This window comes from Esox lucius, chromosome 22 (genome assembly GCF_011004845.1).
Source record: "Esox lucius isolate fEsoLuc1 chromosome 22, fEsoLuc1.pri, whole genome shotgun sequence".
Lineage (NCBI taxonomy): Eukaryota > Metazoa > Chordata > Actinopteri > Esociformes > Esocidae > Esox > Esox lucius.
In genome coordinates, this window is record NC_047590.1 from 13,705,584 (window position 1) to 13,725,332 (window position 19,749).

Consider the following 19,749-nt stretch of genomic DNA (forward strand, 5'->3'; position numbering starts at 1 on the left):
GCCTTCTGTGGGACAGGGTTCAGTGTCTCCTGTCGACCCAGCCGATGCCTTCTGTCGGACAGGGTTCAGTGTCTGGTTTTAGAATGAACAGGAGCCCCCCTGACGTCATTGTCTTGCCTTTCCACTCGTGTTTAAACCAGTCGTCCAAATCTCGATAGGTAGCGTACACACGTTGGCGAGGTGAACAGCCCTGACCCAGGTTTTTATTGTTGCAGCTGGTCAATGCAGGTGTGCCCAAGGGCCCAGTGGCTGAGTCAGATGGGGCACTCACCTCTGGCAGGCTAGTCAAGCAGCTTGGAAGTCTCTTCACATCTTAGTCGCCGTGGTCGCCATCGGTCTGTGCAGCGACATGTTGGCACTGGGCACGGGGGGTTCCCCCAACCTTCCTCCACTGGGGAAACGCATTGCCCCCCACCCCCAAGCTCTGAAAACAGGAAGCAGCTGTAACAACATCCTGCCTGTCAGTCGAAGCCCTGTCCGGAGAGATGTGGGGCGAGCAGAACAGGCATCCATTTGTGTACCCCCGCCAGACCGCTCGGGCTCCCCAAACTACAGACCGCTGTCGCCAAAGCAACAGTGTGGCCCTCTGTGCCAGTTGAGCCTTAGGAACCTCTCCCGTTGGGTTCTTCCGAGTCCCACTGGCATCGGGGCGGGGCGGGGCTTGTCCCCGGGGCGGGACGGGAACGTTGGTCTGATGTTTTATACATCAGAGGGAAGCCCGGGGGAACTGTGTTGTTGTTCAGAATCCATTTCAGAACTATTCCAGGCCCGGGGAATGCGAATGACGCCGGTCACCCGGCAACAACACGGAATTAAGTTGAGCATCTTTTGCTATGGCACAGCTCGACGCGGGTGATGTCAGCAGAACGTGACGGCGCCGACCAGGACGCGTGCCAAACTAGCGGTGCGGGCAGGGAGGGGGGCGTTTTGAAGGACGGGTGTGTAAATGGCCCTGTGAGAACCTTTGTCCACATGGCGCAGTGCGTCCGGCCACTCAGAACGGCTCGCTGCAGATTGTCCGACCCAGACGAGGTCTAAATAGAGAAACGCTCTCTGGCCTACTTGGGACGATAAAACACTGGGCTCTGTGGAAGCGGTTGTGTGTGTGCGTGTGTTTGTGTGTGTGTGGTTCTTAACAGGGTAATTTGCCTGTAGCTCCACCGCCCTGATTTTAAAAACGGAACGCAATGGGCCGTGTGTCGTGTTTTCATTTTACGAAGACATGGTTTTCCTCCTGAGGAGAAATGAGGACCTTCATAGAAGGACTCTATATTATGTGGGTCAGACCTCCTCCCGGGGAAATCATTTGGAGGATGGGTGGGGATGACAATGGACCCCATGCGCACACACACACACACACACACACACACACACACACACACTGATTTGTGTGGTTACTGTTCCAGAACTGTGTGTGTGTGTGTGTGTTTGCACGTGCTGAACTACAGTATCTAGGCTATATCAGAGCAGAGGTGTCTGGGAGATCATGGGAAATGAGGGGATGACTGAGTGTTTTCCCCCCACGCATTGTCTCACACACAAACACAGGTTTCACCCACACTCATTTAATCATTACTCACACATGCACCTCACATTGTTACCATGACACAGTCAACAGAAGCACTTCGGAACATCACATCTTAGTAAACACACACGCACGCACGCACGCACGCACGCACGCACGCACGCACACATGTGCCCTCAAAAACACCCTTTTGAAACACACCCACACACATAATCTCTCAGACTCAGCGCCTTCCCACACCTGGTCTCTAGTTAAAACAACTCCCCACACATTGGCCTTCCCACTTAACCCCTCCCTGTCTTGTCATCCTTCCCACTTAACCCCCCCCCTCCTGGCCTATGTATGTCTCGAGGGCGCAAACAGCCAAGGCTGCAGGAATGTACCCAACGCCAACAGAATCCGTCGCCCCTGCTAACCCCGGCATCCTGCGTTACAGACTCTAAGCAACGCCCACAGGCATTCTGATTGGTGCTTTGGCAGTTCCTCCAGAAGGATCCATTCTGGCGTTAACTACGTCCTGCCGGGGGAACGGCTCTGACTAGGGCCGCGCCAAGCCAAGATGGAGCTCGGCTGGCTCTGTCGGGGCCACCGGCCTGGCAGCTGGTGTGAAATTAAATATTAAAGAGTGCGACTGGCTCCGCCGCCGGCCTGCGGCTGATAATAAGGCCGGGGCCCAGACGGACCAATGGGCCTGACGGCCTGGGAGATAATCCACCTACCCAGCATCCTCAGGGCCCATTACACCTAGGAAATCTAGCCAATAACCTCTACACCTGGCCGCCGGGCGTGTCACTGAAAGGTTGCGTGGGTCAATTCCCAGAGCCCACTTGGTGTCTGCCCACGAGCCAGGTAATTAACCCCCGTTGCTCCCCTGGTGCTCCTTCCCGACGCTCCCCGCGCCTCATCTAATTCCGTGGGCTCGGCATGAAAACGGAGGTCTACAGTTGACTGACAGGCCTCTCTTCTCTGTGTTGCAGATGCCTTCGTGAATAGCCAAGAGTGGACCCTGAGTCGATCGGTACCAGAACTGAAAGTGGTGAGTTGCAAACACTTCCTGAATCTTCCCCTGGACATCCGCGCACACACACACGCACACACGCAGACTTGGAATGTCTAGAAACCAAATAAGGTATGACATTCTTTATCTTCCACATCCTCAATCTATATTCATGGATGCTTCCGAGGCAGCCTTTCTTTGAAGCTCGTCTCGTCTTCATTCTCTGCTGCACAGCCATTTTGAGTATTACCAACCAGAATAGAAGATGATGAAATTGTGCAGGCCCACAAATCAACACCCCTCCCCCTCCCTTCCTCCTCAGGGCATTGTGGGTAACCTGGCCAGCGGGAAGTCGGCGCTGGTCCACCGGTACCTGACCGGGACATACGTACAGGAGGAGTCTCCAGAAGGTAAGATCAGGGCCACTCAGGCCTCTGAAATGGTTCTCTGTTCTCTATACAGGAAACGTCGCAGACACGGCTAGTCCGTGGTGGTCGTGGCGTTGATTCGGGAAAAAGCTTCAGGAAAAACGCCTTCATTTCACCACCGTGAAGCACCTAGCTAAATTGCCTCCTTGACCCAAGGTCTTATTTGGTCCTGAGGTGTGATATATGTCCTTAAGCTCCACATTAAGGTCTCCTCCACCCTACTGGCTACGCTCCAATAGTCCAAAACCGTCTCCTTATCTCGCCTCCTGTCTCGTTCCGCTGCTGTAATCGAATAGAACTGGACAGGTCCCTGACAGTCATCTGGAACAGGTTTACTAATTGATCTACCCCGCATTCGGCCTGTCGCATAGGATTAAATTTATAAAATTAGATTGCCTAGAAGGAGCAAATCATGAACTTGAATCAGGGCTACGGTTCTGTTCCATGTCTTAGCGTTTGGTCCTATTCAGTGTCAGTGCGGGGGAGCGCCGTTTGACGGACCCTGAGCATCGCACCCCTTTAATGCGCCATTAGCTGGCTAGCGTCCTTCAGGACAGGCTCCGCATCCATTATTCAATGTGAAAGGAGGCACCCAGCCAGCTCTGCTCACCCCACATATGGTAGATATCCCTAGGCTACGCTCCACTTTGACAAGGCCCAGCGTTTTGTTCATGTTTCAGCACTAATGCCAACGTTCCCATGCGGCTGGAGGAAGACGCAGTTTCCGCATGAGCAGATCAGCCTAGATGAGATGGGATATTTGGACGGTTACTTTGAGGTAGCGCATACATTTAAATGCACGGGGGACATCTGTCCGACAGTCCCCTCAAGTAGGCTGGTATTTGGAGGTTTCTCTTCATAGCTCAGATGGCTTGCGTCTGCATTCCGTGGGCAGGCGAGGGAATAGCCCAGAAAAAGTTCCAAGAACCACTGGGGTGTTTTTCGCTTCTTTGCCTCTTGATTATACCACTCAGACGCCAAGAGAAACAAAGTTTGGCATTTTGAGCAGACATAATGGGCTTTAGCGACGCTGGAACAACAAGCCCTAGATCTTTGATCTGGACCTAACACTTGGCCCCGCCACCCATCCAGGAAATGTCCCCACTGAAAATCTGGGTCTCGGCTCTTTGATGTGATTGTTGCATAACTGACAGGCTAAAAAGAGACGCCGCTCGATCGCGCATACCGCTTCGTAGGGTAAGGTCTAAAAATGCTTCTTTCGTGTCCCAAGTTCCCCTGGTAATTGATTTTGCAGTTGTAGGCTACATAGCTGCTTCTAAGGCCGGGCCGTAGAGCTTCTGAGCGGCTAACCAGCCCTAATCTCAGTGTGTAGGCCGGTGTCCGCTGGCAGGTGGCCTGAGTCCTGTGGGGGATCCTCTGAGACTGACATGTTAGGAATAGACACATTCCTGCAGGTTACGGGACCCGCTCGTCATGGTGTTTATGCCTCTTAGAACGTTCTGTTGTCACGATTTGGGTCCTGGAGAACGAGAGAAGGGGAAACCTATGAGACCCTGAGCGAAACGGACAACAGCTGATTCCAGTCCCGATGTTCCCATGGCAGCGTTTTTTTATCGCTAGGACACCGCCCCAGCGCCGCGGTCCAATGTTGCCGACCCAGGAGACGGATTTAGGATTTCTTTCACAGGATTATTTTCAGTCATCAGTCCTCATCAGATGTGCTTCCGTTCGGCCTTTCCAGAGAGCAGTTTTGCGCAGCTGTGTCGGTGATCTGTTTAAATTACTGTTTCACTACCAGCGAACCGCCGCCGGGGATGATGGGGGATTATGTGGGGCTGGATGCGATAACCTCACTGTTCCCTCCCCCGTTCTCACACAGTCCCAGGATGCAACACGGAATGCTCCGGCAACCTCCGCTGGCCTGGGTCAAATGCAATGTCTCTGTCACCCCTTTCTCTCCCTCTCTCTCCCTCTCTTTCCCCCGCTCTCTCTCTCTTTCGCTGTGACCATGTGCCATGTTTAATTTGACTGAGAGCATGTATAACTGGCCTGCACCTTTGATTTGCTTCTATCTCCTCTCTCTCTCCGTGTGTTTTCTTGGCTGTACTTGTAACTAGCTGACGTGGATGCAGGTAACTATCCTCTCTGTCTGTGTCTGTCGTTTATTCACTCCTGTCTGTCTCCGTCTGTGGCCTCAGTGAGTAGTCTCGGCCTAACCACTCCACCGTAGTCGCTTGATAACCGCTCAGGTCGCCCGTAATCACTCCTGATAGCGCAATGCATTCTGGAGCTAGAGTGCTACTTTAAATTTGGCCACGAGCCTGGTGTTTTTGTTTTTCCGTCGCGTCGACAGTCCAGTTTTACCTCAGAGTGAGCGCCGAGAGGATTAAAGGTGAACCTGGGGCTTATCAAGCTGCTGCCACGCTAACTTTTAGCTTGTAGCGCCATGAAGCTAACTATCTCCGTTTTACTCAACGTCTCCCTGTCTGTCTCTGTCTGTCGGTTCATTCATTTGTGGAGCCCCTTATGAATACCACTCATACCACACACACTACCACACACACATGCGCACACTCTGAGTGGCTGTCTCGATTGGTGGAGGCTCTAAGAGAAGCCCCCCCCCCCCCCCCCCCCCCCCCTTCTCCCCCCCTCCCGAGCAGATTGGAGCGGCTTCCTTCCATGAAGCCGCAGCTGGAAAAAGGGCTCTAAAAATACTTTGGGAATCGGTGCTGGCTGGCTAACTGTACCAGAGTCTAGCCTCTTCCTGTTGCCCTTATACACACACTTAACCCTAACTATGTCATTATGGTAAACCCAGCCTGGCCTTGGTCCTGGCTCTGATCCCATTCCCCTAACACCATGGTATGGATGTGGATAGCACAGGCTCAGTCCGGAGGGATTTTTCACAGTTAACTGTAGGGAAGTACCCGTGGGGAAGTTGACAGAGTTTGCTTATCACTATTTTTAAATGTCATTTCTGTGTGTGGAAAGGGCTTCATGTCAGCCAAACTAATTTCCATGGCAGTCAGATGTCTGTCTGTGTGAGAAAATTTAAACGTTTGTTCAAATAATAATGTTTTGGGGAAATAAATGCTTGACCAGTGCCTGTCCTCCTTATTGAAACTCTTTTATATTCCATCTGGGAGTCACTGCATTTTGCAGGAGGCCATCGAGGCCATGGTCCCCTTGAGGCAAAAGTAAATTCCTGGCTCAGGGTTTAGGTTTAGGGTCATACTTACAATTCATTTTAGAGTTAGAATTGGGGATTCTTTAAGGTCCGGGCGTTGTTGGTTAAGTTTAGGGTTAAGGTTAAAATGTAGGCATAAATGTTACTGTTATGAGGTTAGGGTTAGGTTTAGGGTTAAGATTAGGGCAAGGGAGCATGCAATTTCTGTTTTCTGGTCTCCATGAGGATAGCCATACAAACGTGTGTGTGTGTGCGTGCACGTACGTTTGGGTCAGTTTTTTTTAGGTCTACTCTGTCATTTTGAGATGCGCACAATTTACTCTGTCACCTTTTTGTCCATTTGAATCATTTTATTTTATGACGTTAAGCAGTGTTTCTGCTTAACATCATAACCTGTCAGTTCATCCTCTTCCCAATGTCAAAAATATTACAAAATGGATAGCAAACATTGATAGCGTGGCCATGTAAATCCCTAAATCAGCCTACTTTGATATTGGACATATAACACTGTGTTTAAACCTGAAGGCTTATCTTGAACAGTGAAGGGTCCGCATGGCAACTAACCTAGTTCATAATGGTCTCTGCTTTATCCTTCAGGAATGTGGCCCTCCGGAGCTTGACTGAAATATATGTGTTGTGGCTTTTGGATGGCAGTGGCTGGAATCAAGATTTTCAGTACCAGTCCGAGTTCAGTCAGCCATTCTTTTGTCTTGTCTGTTTTAATCTGGTTTATTGCCGCTGAAAATAGATAATAGACACTTTTTTTTTTAACACCAGTGTGACACGTGGCCAACGGCTGGGGGCAGTGTTGCCGTTGGCATCGACCCTAACGATATATGGTCCAAGAGCCTGATTATACAGTAAAAGCAAAAAGAAATAGGCTCAGGTGTGTATTGTGTTCCGTTTGGCTGTTGTGGGCCAAGGACACTGTTGGATTCTAATGACAGGAATCAGAGCACAGGTCAGAGGTCAGGGTTATGAGCCAGTTGGGTGAAGCATGCGTGTCCTCTTCAAGGTGATTTCAGCCAGTAGGAAGCACAGAGGCGATGCTAATCCATGCCGCCTTTTCTCTATTAATTTACTCCCCTCTTTCTCTCGTTTCCTCTTTCTTTCTCTGTCTCTTCTCTATTTTTCTCTCTTCTCGTTCTGTATTGCTCGCTTCAATGTTTTCCTCCCTCCTCCCAGTGCTAGCAGATAAGCCGTGGTTACGACGTCAGCCATGCTGTGATCTACATAACACTACGACAACCTCCAGCTTGTTCTGCCGTCTTGGCACGGCCTCCTTTGGTTTTCTAAGCCCCAGGACAGTTCTCTCTCCCTACACCAACACTAATTCATCAGCCCCAACCCCCCACCCTCTGATATACCAGGTTCATAGGTCAGATTCAGGGCTTCTGGGTCAGACGATTGAACGCTGCTTAAGGCAATGTGAACATTCCACTGTGTGGTGAGGGAACATCAGTCACACCGCTTTCTTGAACTGCTACGGCACGCTCCTGGTTATTTCTGGAATGACCTGATGGAGGGATTTTTGTTCGCACGCGCACTCACTCTCTTATCCTTTGTGTGTGTTACCTGTTCAGAAACATTCCTGTCATTCTCACATGGGTGGTTGTCATTTGTGTGTGTGTGTGTGTATGTGTGTGTATGTGTGTGTGTGTGTGTGTGTGTGTGTTTGTGTGTGTGTCCGTGTACTTGTTACCTTACTGTCCAAAGACTGTGTTTAATGTCTTATCTAGACTTGACCGGGGAATTCTCCACAACCAGTTCATAAATCATAGCCGCCTCTCCTCCTATTGATTATCATGTCTTCTCTCACCACCATGATCCCATCAGTCATTACCGCTACACATTTTAGAAAACTCTCAACCTATTTCATCCATTCTCTTGAGCTAGTCTAACTCAGTGCAACTAGCCGGCCGAGATATCCACAAATTCAGCTGAAGTAAATGATTGGTTATCAATTAGTTTTCTTTGTTTGATCAGTCAGTGTTGTGTTAGACGGTGCCCTCTGCAGTCTCTCATCCTGCGTGTCGTTCCTGCAGGCGGGCGTTTTAAGAAGGAGATCGTGGTGGACGGACAGAGCAACCTGCTGCTAATCCGAGATGAAGGGGGCCCCCCAGAGGCTCAGGTTGGTATTGCGGCTTTATAATTATGTGCTCGTTTACACGAATGGACAATCACAGAGCATTTTCTCACCTTGCCAGCGGCGTATATACAAGGTTTGGCTTCCATGGCCACTTCCACATGTTAATACTTGCTCAAATCCAGTTGGATTCATGGGTCTGATATTAGCCTGTGTAACACCTTGTGTTCAAAGAACATACAGTTTATGTGGCTTCATTGAACTCCACAGTATTTCATTTTTTATTTTTGTCGATAAGGTGACTGTCATGCCAGTTTTACACACTGCTTACAGGGTTGATACACCAAAGTGTAGTCACTTACTAACCAGCCCTAAATGACCGTGTAGAATAATCTGCAATACGTTTTTTTTACTGTGCATTTACTGTTTTGATTCCTGGGTAAAGGGATGAGTCTAGTCCTGGACTAAACCCCACCTAAACCCACTTAAACTGAGATTCTCTATTGAGCTTTTTAATGTAGTACTGGGCCTAATCTGGGGCCCGGAAACTGATGCTTTCTAACCCGAACCACAAATGTAGTCTGAGCCACTAATCCTAATACCTTAATCCTACTCTTCTTATCCCCCTGGCTCTCTCTACCTTGTCTCTCTCTCTCTACCTTGTCTCTCTCTCTCTACCTTGTCTCTGTCTTTCTCACCACTGTGTCATCTCTCTCCCATGTCTCACTCTTTCTCACCACTGTCATCTCTCTCCCATGTCTCACCACTGTCATCTTTGTCTCCCATGTCTCACTCTTTCTCACCGCTGTCATCTCTCTCTGACTTCTCTCTCTGTTACCTCTCTCCCTCTTCCATGAATCGCTTGCTTTCTCAATCTCACCCCCCACTATTGCTGTCTTTCTCCATCTTTCACACCCCCATCTGTCTTCCTCCAACTCTCTCCCTCCACCGGTCTCTTCAACCCCTGACTCTCCTGCCTGGATCTTTCCTCTCCCCTCTGTAGTTTGCGTTGTGGGTGGACGCTGTGATCTTTGTGTTCAGTCTGGAGGACGAGATCAGTTTCCAGACAGTGTACCACTACTACAGTCGCCTGGCTAATTACCGCAACACTGCCGACGTACCTCTGGTTCTGGTGGGGACCCAAGGTGACACACATGCGCGTGCACGCACAAACACACACACACACACACACACACACACACATACATATACAGTGGATATAAAAAGTCTACACACGTGTGCCATGCTAATAGACTCCTACCCAAAAAGACTGAGTGCTGTAATAAAATCAAAAGGTGCTTCAACCAGTATTAGTTTACAGGTGTGCACACTTATGCAACCTGGTTATTGTGAGTTTTTAATTTTTCCCAACCTTTCTGTTTGTTTTTCAATTGAATTGTTCACATTATAGGTCACATTAAAGGTGGCAAACGTTCTGACATGATTTATCTTTGTCTCATTCTTTTACATCGCAAGAACCTGGCATTTTAACAGGGGTGTGTAGACTTTTTATATACACTGTATACATATACCATTCAGAAACGCTACTAGCACCTGAAACTACTTTCCTGGAGTTCCACTGTCCCCTAGTGGCCATTTGTGGTTGCTACAATAATAGTTGGGGCCCGTCCTGCACGTTCTCCCTGCTGCCACTAGAGGGCTCCCTGTGACGGTCTGTTTTTCTGACTGCAGATGCCATCAGCTCAGCCAATCCCCGAGTGATTGATGACACCAGGGCGCGCAAACTGTCCAACGACCTGAAGCGCTGCACCTACTATGAGACCTGTGCCACCTACGGGCTGAACGTGGAGCGGGTGTTCCAGGACGGTAAGAGAGCCCGCCTGGTGAGCATTCAGCTTTGAAAGACGTCCGCAGTCATCTGACGGCCACACGACGTGTGAGGAGTGAGGTTCTGCTCAATTCTTGTCAGCGTGGTGTTCAATACAACTCCCTGTAACACTCCAGTACATCGTGATACCGCATGCTGACAGATCAGAGTCCCGAGTGTTTTGTTTTAAACGCGCAAGCCAAATGTAGTTGGATTTGTTATGGTTTTTATTGAGCAATTTGTTTCCGTTTCCAATAGAATTCTGACAAATGTTAAGATTTCGTTGTGCTTATGGTCCTGCGTTAAATGCTACTAGTTATTTATCCCTGTCTTGGATGGGACTCTACTGCAATGGGCATTCCTTTCTTTGTATCTGGCTCTAGACTCCTTTCTTTTTAAGATGTGTCAGGACACAATAAAATGTCGGGAAGCAAGGTCAAGCCCCCCCCCTCCCCCGGTGCCCTGCCGGTTTTTTTGATCTTAATCATGCACCAATTAAGAATGAAATGGGCCCCTCTCACCTATTTAGCTGGACCGTAACGCAATTAAACGTGATATGTGATGGGGCGCGGCGTTTGTCACAGGGTGCCATTAACCCGCCACGTCCCCCGATGTCCACCTGGGTGGGGGATACGTCTGTCCCGAGATGGCCGATCTTTGACTCCCCCAGCCGGTCATGAGACACCCCCTCTCCTGATTTAACGTTTCCCATGCGGCGTAATGTCTTCTTATCCCGCCAAGTCGTGGACCGGATTTGTTATGTTCCGTTGGGGAATTGTGTTTCTCCGTGGTCCGTTGGTGCTGGTTTCAATCTTCCGTTTGCCACGCGCCGCTACAGATGCGGTGTCTTCATACGATCCTGTTGTTGTTGTAGGAAAACTGTAGCTTTCCCGAGGCATAATAAGGCTTTTCCCGGTAAACATTTTCCCTTCAAACATACGACTCATTGTGTAAATGTATCACTTGTCAACAAAGCAATTTGTTTTATTCAAAACCACAAAATATTTTGTGTTTCCTTCTTCACCAGGGCTGTTTTTGTGCTCAGGACGACAGGGTCGAATTCAGATACGACCACCTCCACAGTTAGTCTCAACAGTGCTCATATAAGTGGGCAGCTCTGGTGACAGTAAATCCTGAGGCTTTTCTCTCATGTCACCTATATTCATCCGCAGGCTTGGAGTCATTAATAAGGCCAGGGTGACATCACAGAGGAGCTGGGGCTAGGCTGTAATTAGTGAAATATGTGGCACGCAATCAGTGCTTCATTATCAGCCCCCACTAACTCATCCCCTGTAACGACAGGACGATCTGGCTGTGCATGGCTCCACCGGGGTAGCAACTTGCCCTCGTCAGTCGGTTTATTGTGTTACGTAGTTGTGTCAGATGTGATGTTGGTTGCTTAGAATGTGAATCAACCAATTCTACCCCGGGTCGTGGAATTGTCTGTCTGGTGAATAGGGACCGATGAATCTCAAGAGATGAATCACTTGTGTTTTAGGCTGGATAGTGGTGCCAAGTCCTCGAGTGGCCACTAGAGGGCAGTAGGAGAATACGAATGAAGACGGCCCCCTGACGTCGTCAGGCTGGCTTTGGCAGTGCATACCTAAATGTCTCCTTACGTGCGTCCCTGCCGAGCTTCTCCTGTCATACGCAATCTCATGCAAGAAGTACGAGATGAGGCTTTACATTACGCACTCAGAATACCTCTCGACTTGGGAATACCCGCTATTTCCGAGCTGAATCCTTTTGAAAGGTGGGTTCTGAACTCCCCGGTGAGAATGCAAGGGTCTCAGTGGATTCAGGGTTTTGGGGTGTGAGTGGTGCCGACAGACAGACAGAGACAGACACAGACAGACAGGCAGCCTCCAGACCTAGTCTCACTCCAGGGAAATCAGCTGGATGGGACGACGCTCGCTTTACCTATTCCCTGGCCCTGAAGCACACAGCACTCTGGGATTTGATTTCGGCGGGGGTGGCGGGGGCGTGCTGTTACGGTGTGTTCAGAGGCAGTCGTCGGTGACGGTCGGTGCCTTTGTGGTGTTCTGCTGGGCCCGGGAGGGAGCGTAGCCCCCCAAATACCTAGCCATTATATGGCCAATTAATACTCTCCCGGCTGAAGTGCAGTTTAACCACAATCCTCCATTGCGCGTCTCTGTGTGTTATGTGTGGGTGCATAATCGGCTCGTAATCTGCGTTAACCAGGAGCAGGGAGAAGGGGCTGAATTCCTTATTATAAGTGACACTGTCTCCTTGCATTTGTCATTTCATTATCCTCAATTAATCACACTTTTTAATTATCCACCACAGTGGAACTCATTGATGAGTACCAAAATGATTATTTTAATGTTTTGTGCTTCTGCCGCGTCTTGACAGCCGCTCTCTGCCCAGAGCTGTGTGTCGGCGCGCGGGTTGAGCGCGCGGACGCCGGCGCGCATGCTTCGGTTCGCCCGAATTAGCCTCCCTTCCCTCTCATATCGAGGCTGCGCATCTCCCATAATTACTACTTCGTATGACCTTAATTCGGAGTCGGAGGGCTCCAGTAACGACAACACGGGGCGGTCACGCTCTGCCTTCACCGGGGATGATGCGGTTTAGATGCTCAATGGGGAAAATCATTGGTTCGAGGCTATCGTTTGATATCCGCCCCCCGCTAATTCCTTATCTTATCTCCTGTTGATGGAAGACCAATAGCAACATCTCTCGTCATCCAACCTACTGAGCTCTTGTTGCCCGGCGCCCTCACCCAGGCCGGAGTCCATTTAGTTGAATAGGAGTTGACGTTTTGATTTGGGAGCTTGTACTCCTGATTGTAAAAATTCAGCCCTCCTCCCAACACACGCACGCACTCGTTGAGCCCCCCCTGTGCGCTCCGAACCCCCGGGATATGTTTGACGTCCGTCCCAGATGGCTCGGACGTTGTGGTCCGTGCGGTTGTAAGGGTTCACGTCCCCTCTCAACACAGCTGACGTTAGGTGGAGGTCGCTGTTGTGGTTGTGTTAACAATGGTGATGGCTAGTAGGCGGTCCTTTTCAAAAGAAATGTTCCTGGTGGTTTTGTTTTATTTTCTACCGGCTGGTAAATGGCTACACAGAGGAGGTGCTGGTTGGTATGAGATGTATGTCTGCTTACAACGGCATTATTTATCTGGCGTCAACTTTTCCATTCTGCGGCTGCTTCGCATGCTAAAACGCAAATTACAAACGGACGTGTTGCGAGTCTTGCCCATGTGCCTCGATTCATCGCGGGAGGAGCGGTTGAAAATGCAATTTGTGAAACGGAAATCATTCATAAGCACATTATGCGCATTGATCTTTCTTAGCGTTGCGTTGGTGTTCCATGATGTCACTATATTTAAGTCCCGATTGATTTCTGTTAGCCGTGCGATCTGTCCACTATCATTTACCGTCTCTCCATGTAAATACATATATTATAAAGTACACTCATATAGGCTATGAATCCCTAAGCCGTAAGTAAACGTAGACTTGGACTAATTTGACATGATTCCGATGGGACTCTGGAGTTCAAAGTAACTACTAAATAATGCTGAGGCTTGTAAATCAAATAAAGCAGCAGAGCCAACGACTTGCTAAACGTGTGCAAAAGGATAAAAGAGATGATCCCGTTGCATGAGTGACCAGAACATTAACCATTAAAAATAATTGGCATACAGAGTCATCTAAATGCATTAGATTTCCATGAGAGTCTGAATGAGGACAGACAAATGAAGAGGACTCATTTGTTTTTGTCGGGGGTCAAGTGTGGTGGCGCTGTGTGTGTGTGTGTGTGCGCGCATCCTTTTTCTCTCCCTGTGTGTGTGTGTAGTCTGGATGTAAACATGCTATTTTGCGGTTGCGTAACACTGCTTCTTTGGTTCAGAGGCTTGGTCAGGCCGGAGGTTCTCATTACACAAAAACGCAGAAAATGTGTGTTTTTTATTTTCTCTGTGTGCACTTGAATTCTTGTCATTGTCCTGACTTCACCAGCACAGGAACATTCCTAGGATCCTGGGCTTCAGGTTTTAGGGGTTGGAATTAGAACAGGTTATGTTGTTGGCTTAGGTTGTGGTTAAGATTAAGTTTAGGGTTAGGGTTAGGTTTTTGGTTAGAAGCTAGGGAAAATGTAGGGTTTTATTTATATATTTTTAATTAGTTCACGCTTTGATAGAACCGACTTTGATATGATAGGTAACGAAATACGTATTTCCTTTGAGGTCTGTCTGTGTGACATCCAATATGCATGAATGGCAACGGGAGCTATCTGCGGTCAGGGGGCTTTGGCCTGGGCAGGCTGTCCATAAGGGATGGGTGAGGGGGTTGTGACAGGGGTCCTGACAGCGCTCTGGCCCCTCGTCCATCAGCTCGCTAATTAAATTATCCTAATTACGGCTGGCGAGGCGCGCACTGCGACTGCTGTGGCCGACTCGTGTCAGAGCCGGGGCGCGGAGCTTCGTTAGCACACGCTAACGAGCCGAGAAGCCTCGCTGTCGTCCTTCTGGAAAACAAACACACACGCACTGCGGGGATGTTGATTAAGACACTGTCACTGTCATCTACTTACATTGCTGTAATTAGCCGCCATGCTGGGGTTTAACAGACGGTCAGGACACCAACACTGGGAATTATAGATCCCCTTGTACAAGATGAAGCCTAGAACAGTAAAGAACCTGGGAAATAAGGGAAGTTGTTGACGAGCGCGTGATGAAAGCGACTACTGGCAAACAAGCCATCGGATAAACAGGCCACGGCAGAGGACAGTCAAACCCGTCGCTTTCTCGGTCTAACCTGTAGCTCTGAAATCCATTCAGTACCGTGTTCAGCTTTCTAGCTCTCCTCAAACAGGGAACCGGAAGCATGCATTCACATGCACTCTGAATGGCCTGACACGGCTCTTATTGTTCCTGAAGCTCACCAGGGATGTATTCCCTGAAAGGGCGGGACAAGCGCGCATCTCATTTGTGGGAACAGAAGGGGCTCCCGTCCTTTCTTGGCATCTTCCCTCATCTCTCACACGGAGCGAAATGAGTGTTGGGCCGGATGTGGGCGCTCATTAAGACAAATTAGCTGCGGATTGTTTTGATAACAAATCTAAGAGCCTGTCGGAGTGGATCAGTGTTCCTGGAGGCCTCGCGGCACGGACGGGCGCGAGACGACGCTGTGGCGGCGCACATCGATAGCCGGGCACTCCTTCCTGTCTCTGTGTCGGTCACACCGAGGTTGAATTCAGTTTACATTGGCGTCTGTTGTGTTCATTCAATGCCAAGGGAAATGGGGAGAGAGAGAGAGAGAGAGAGAGAGAGAGGTGGGGGGGGGGGAGATGGAGACCGATGGGTGGGGGTGGGGGGGTTTAATAGGAGAATGGTTTAATTACTAGGTTGTAAGTGAAGTACAACAGTGACCTTTTCCTTAGTGGATCCCCAGCGAGCGTGGCGCACACGCAGCAGGCCAGAGTTAGCGCCTCATCATCTGACACGTTAGCTCCCTGTGACTCATTAGTTAATATTTATAGCAAACCGCCGCTCGTTGCCCTGGCGCTGTCCTAATGCGCTGGCGGTGTCGCGCTCTCTCGCTCTCTCGATTCAAATATGGTTTTATTGAACCTCCATAAATAAAAACACCAATGGTGTGTGTGTGTGTGTGCTTATTTTTATGTCCCTACTTTTTCTTAGTCTCTTTCTGCTATCACTTTTCTTTCTCTGTTACTTTTTTTATCACCGCTTCCTTTCTGCCCTCTTTCTTCTCTCTTTTAACTCTCTCCCTTCTATCTCTTACTCTCTTTCTCTCTCCTCCTTCTCTGTCTCTCCCACCTCTCAAACTCATCTCTCTTCTCTCTCCTCCTTCTCTGTCTCTCCCCCTCTCGACCTCATCTCTCTTCTCTCTCCTCCTTCTGTCTCTCCCCCTCTCGACCTCATCTCTCTTCTCTCTCCTCCTTCTCTGTCTCTCCCCTCTCGACCTCATCTCTCTTCTCTCTCCTCCTTCTCTGTCTCTCCCCCTCTCGACCTCATCTCTCTTCTCTCTCCTCCATCTCTGTCCCTCTCCCCTCCTCTGTCCTCTGTTTTCCTGGATTCCTTGAGTGTCATGTCTCGTCCGTCCTGTTTGGTGTTGGAGGGAAAAGGTTAGCTGTCTCACCCTCTTAGCCTGCAAATGCCCTTTCCTCCGTGATCATAAATGAATACACAATCGCTAAACAAAACTCGCTGTGACCTACATGCATTAGCGAATAGCAACAAAAGTGTAGAGCGTATCAGCATCTTTCCCCAGGACGCCTGACTGGCTGGTGTTAAAATGGAGGGCAGTCTGCCTGGTCGCTAGCAGTTCACTCTGGGCTCCTCTCTCTCCTCCAGTCTGTCATAAATCTGATCAGACGGGAGACATTTCCATTAGAATAAATGGCAGCCTCTCAGAGGAGAACTAAGATTGATGGTAAAAGTTAAATTGTATTAGCTGTGTAGTTTAAATATTTAACAAAGCCTTATCATAACTGTTCTTTACACTTAAAGTAATATACAGCCAGGCCTGGCTCGATGTGTGGGGGTCTGCAGACATGTATCATATATACTGTATTTTATACTGCTGTGTTCCCAAGCCTTTTCCCCAAGCGCCCTTAAAAATATACATGTTTGTATATACTATATATATGCTGGGCCATTGGAAAGTATTTATTGACCCCTTTGCTTTCTCCAAATTTGTTTTTAATGTTTTAAAAATAATGTCTCTCGTTTACTTAGCCGTGTACTCAGATCCTTTATTTAGTAAATTGCCAAAAAAACGTTAGCAGCGGTCACAGCTTGGAGTCTACATGGGTATGCTCAACTAAGCGCATCTGGATTTGTTTCTCCCATTCTCTTTAGCAGGTCCTCTCAGGCTCTGTTAGATTGAATGGGGAGTGTCCGTGAACTGCATTTCTTAGTAATTCCCCACAGATGCTCAAATGGTTTCAAGTCCACGCTTTCTTTGGGCCACTCAATGACATTCATAGGTTTATCCCAAAGTCACTCCAATATTTTGCTTTGGGTTGTTGTCAATGCTGACACCCTCTCTCCGTTATCCTTCCTTCACATCTGACAAGTCTTCCAGTACCATCTGTGGAGAAGCATCCCCATAGCATGATGCTGTCAGCATAGGGATGGTATAAGCCAAGCGGGACCTTGTTTTAGGCTGCAGTAGTGCTTGGCATTCATTCCGAATAGTTAGATTTTGGTCTGTTTTTCCCTACTTCTGAGTCCTTCAGGCTGCGTGTCATACCCCTGTTACTCAGGAGTGGCTTCCACGTAGCCACTCTACCATGAAGGCCTGATTGTTGAAGTGCTGCAGAGATGGTTGTCTTTCTGGCATGTTCTACGATCTCTGCAGAGAAACACTGAAGCTCTGTTAGTGTTACCCGTCCATCAAAAAACCCATCTGTCTTAAAATCAAGGCTCTCCAATCTCGGTCCTGGGGAGCTGACAGAGTTCTGGTCTCACCCTAACTAATTCAAACCTGGAAGACCAGTGGATTTAACCACTGGATAGAACCCAAAACCGAACTGGGTGGCCCTGGTCTACAAGGGCAGTCAGTGCGTAACTAGTTTTAACCCATAAAAGAAGATATTATCAAGATGTAAACATGTTCCAGATAGACAGCTTAAATTTTGCAATATTCATTAAAATATTCTTTACTATAAAATATTCTTTAGTATGTGCAGATATTTGTTTGGGGGGGGGGGGGGGGGGACATACCCTGGCCCTCAAGTTAGTGCTTATGTGGCCTCAAAATTTTACCAGTGTTTGAGTGCCATGTTCACAGGCTTGATTCAAGTGGGTCTGAGTTTTACCACACAAGTAGTATGATTTTTACTACTGAGCCTCCTGAGTTTTAGCGTAGCATTCAAACGCTAAGAGAGCAGGTCTCCACCTGCCCTTGGTTTGGCCTCTCACCTGAAGGTAAATGTTTATGACTGGCTCCTCATTAAAACACAGATCTTTAACGGGCCCAATTAAAACAAAGGCTTCATCTCACACCAAATGAAACCTTCCCCTGTTTATTGGGACTGGGGGATAATGGAGTTTGAGGGGAGAACAGTATATTGGTAACCCTTTCCTGGCCAAACCAGATGAGGTATTTTTAACACCCTCCTCGTCAAACCAGATGATGAATTGCTAACACCCTCCTGGTCAAACCAGATGATGTATTGCTAACACCCTCCTGGTCAAACCAGATGATGTATTGCTAACACCCTCCTGGTCAAACCAGATGATGTATTTGTAACACCCTCCTGGTCAAACCAGATGATGTATTTGTGACACCCTCCTGGTCAAACCAGATGATGTATTTGTGAAACCCTCCTGGTCAAACCAGATGTTGTATTGCTGACACCCTCCTGGTCAAACCAGATGATGTATTGCTAACACCCTCCTGGTCAAACCAGATGAGCACATTGTGCAGGTTTACGGATAACTTGCTCTGTCTTTAGATAAACAGAAAAAGGGAAAATTCCTTTGAACCGCAGTCTATGGAAATATGCTCTCTTCACAGACGTGTTTGTGAGGGACCTTTCCTGGTACCTCCGTACAGCTTTGTCCCCTTTTACAGAAAGTTGAATTAAAGAAAAAAATACTTTCTTTGGCTCTGACAGTGAGTTTGTAAAGGAGAGATATGAGCCGTTGGACTCCGGTGGAAGCCCCTCCTCCTTCCCACCGAGGGTGCCGGATCAATGGCCTCGATTACCACGGAGATGACAGAACGTTTGAATATCGCTCCCTGATTGGGCCAGAGCCCTGGGCCTGGGAATCAATAGGAGGCTGCTGAGCGCCCATTGATTGACATTGCCCTTTTCGATAACAGTGATGGCCCAATCCAGGAGAAGAAGAAGAATGATGCTCGTTTTCTTTTTCTCCCTCACTCTGTTCCTCTGCCTCTCCGTTTCTGTCTTCTGTCCCCGTTCTCTCGTCCCTCCTCTTCCTCCGATCACACCTCCCACTCTGACCTGTGTAATAATTGTGAAATAACCGCTGTAGCTGTTGACCGGTAACTGATGAATTTGGGGGCCGTGTGGGGGTGGCGTAGGCAGTGGGGGGCGGAAAGGGGCGGGGTCTCCTGTGGTCCAGATGGATGGGAGAATCACAGGCCTACGTCCGCATTGTAGGGAGTAATGGACTGCTCCACTCGTCGCTGCTAGCGTACCATTAGCTAGTCTTCTCCATCTGGGACTCTGTCTTTCCTCTCCATTTCTCACCCTCACAATCCCTCTCTGTCTGATTTCTTTTTACATTTGTTGCTCCTGCTCTATCCCATTTCTGTCTTATGTTGTTGGGCGGCGCAGTGTAGCCTAGTGATCAACAGCATTCGGCCAGTAAACTAGAAGTCGGTGGATCTAGTCTCAGAGCCAATAAGGTGAAAAACCCTGTTGTTCTGCCCCTGAGCCCGTGAACTCCATTTGCTCCCAGGTTTCTTAGCATACATACATGGTGAAAACATATAACCTTAACTTCTCATCTGTGTTTTGTTGTGTGCGCAGTCGCTCAGAAGATCGTGGCGACCAGGAAGAAACAGCAGCTTTCCATTGGTCCGTGCAAGTCCCTCCCCAACTCCCCTAGCCACACCTCTGTGTGCTCTGCTCAGGTGGCTGCAGCAGTGCACATCAGCCAGGTGGGTACACACACTCCTATTTCCCCGTTTCACTTTTTTCTAGGCTTTTGTTTCTCTCAAGCAGCCGCAGAATCTATCACTAGCCCCACCCACACACACACACACACAGACACC

At 48.8% G+C, this 19,749-nt stretch overlaps 1 protein-coding gene across 9 annotated transcripts in view; it reads left to right on the forward strand.

Moving 5' to 3' along the window:
• agap1 (ArfGAP with GTPase domain, ankyrin repeat and PH domain 1) overlaps positions 1–19,749 on the forward strand; it is a 123,972-nt gene that overhangs the window by 49,393 nt on the left and 54,830 nt on the right. For 5 of the 9 annotated variants that reach the window (XM_013139803.4, XM_020042368.3, XM_034289497.1 and 2 more), the window contains exons 2-8: positions 2,503–2,561; positions 2,845–2,932; positions 5,029–5,043; positions 8,144–8,229; positions 9,188–9,329; positions 9,877–10,011; positions 19,505–19,635. In XM_013139803.4, coding sequence (XP_012995257.1) covers positions 2,503–2,561; positions 2,845–2,932; positions 5,029–5,043; positions 8,144–8,229; positions 9,188–9,329; positions 9,877–10,011; positions 19,505–19,635 — 656 coding nt within the window. The remainder of the gene's footprint in view (positions 1–2,502; positions 2,562–2,844; positions 2,933–5,028; positions 5,044–8,143; positions 8,230–9,187; positions 9,330–9,876; positions 10,012–19,504; positions 19,636–19,749) is intronic. The other 4 variants (XM_010892063.5, XM_010892064.5, XM_010892068.5 and 1 more) reach the window with 1 other exon arrangement.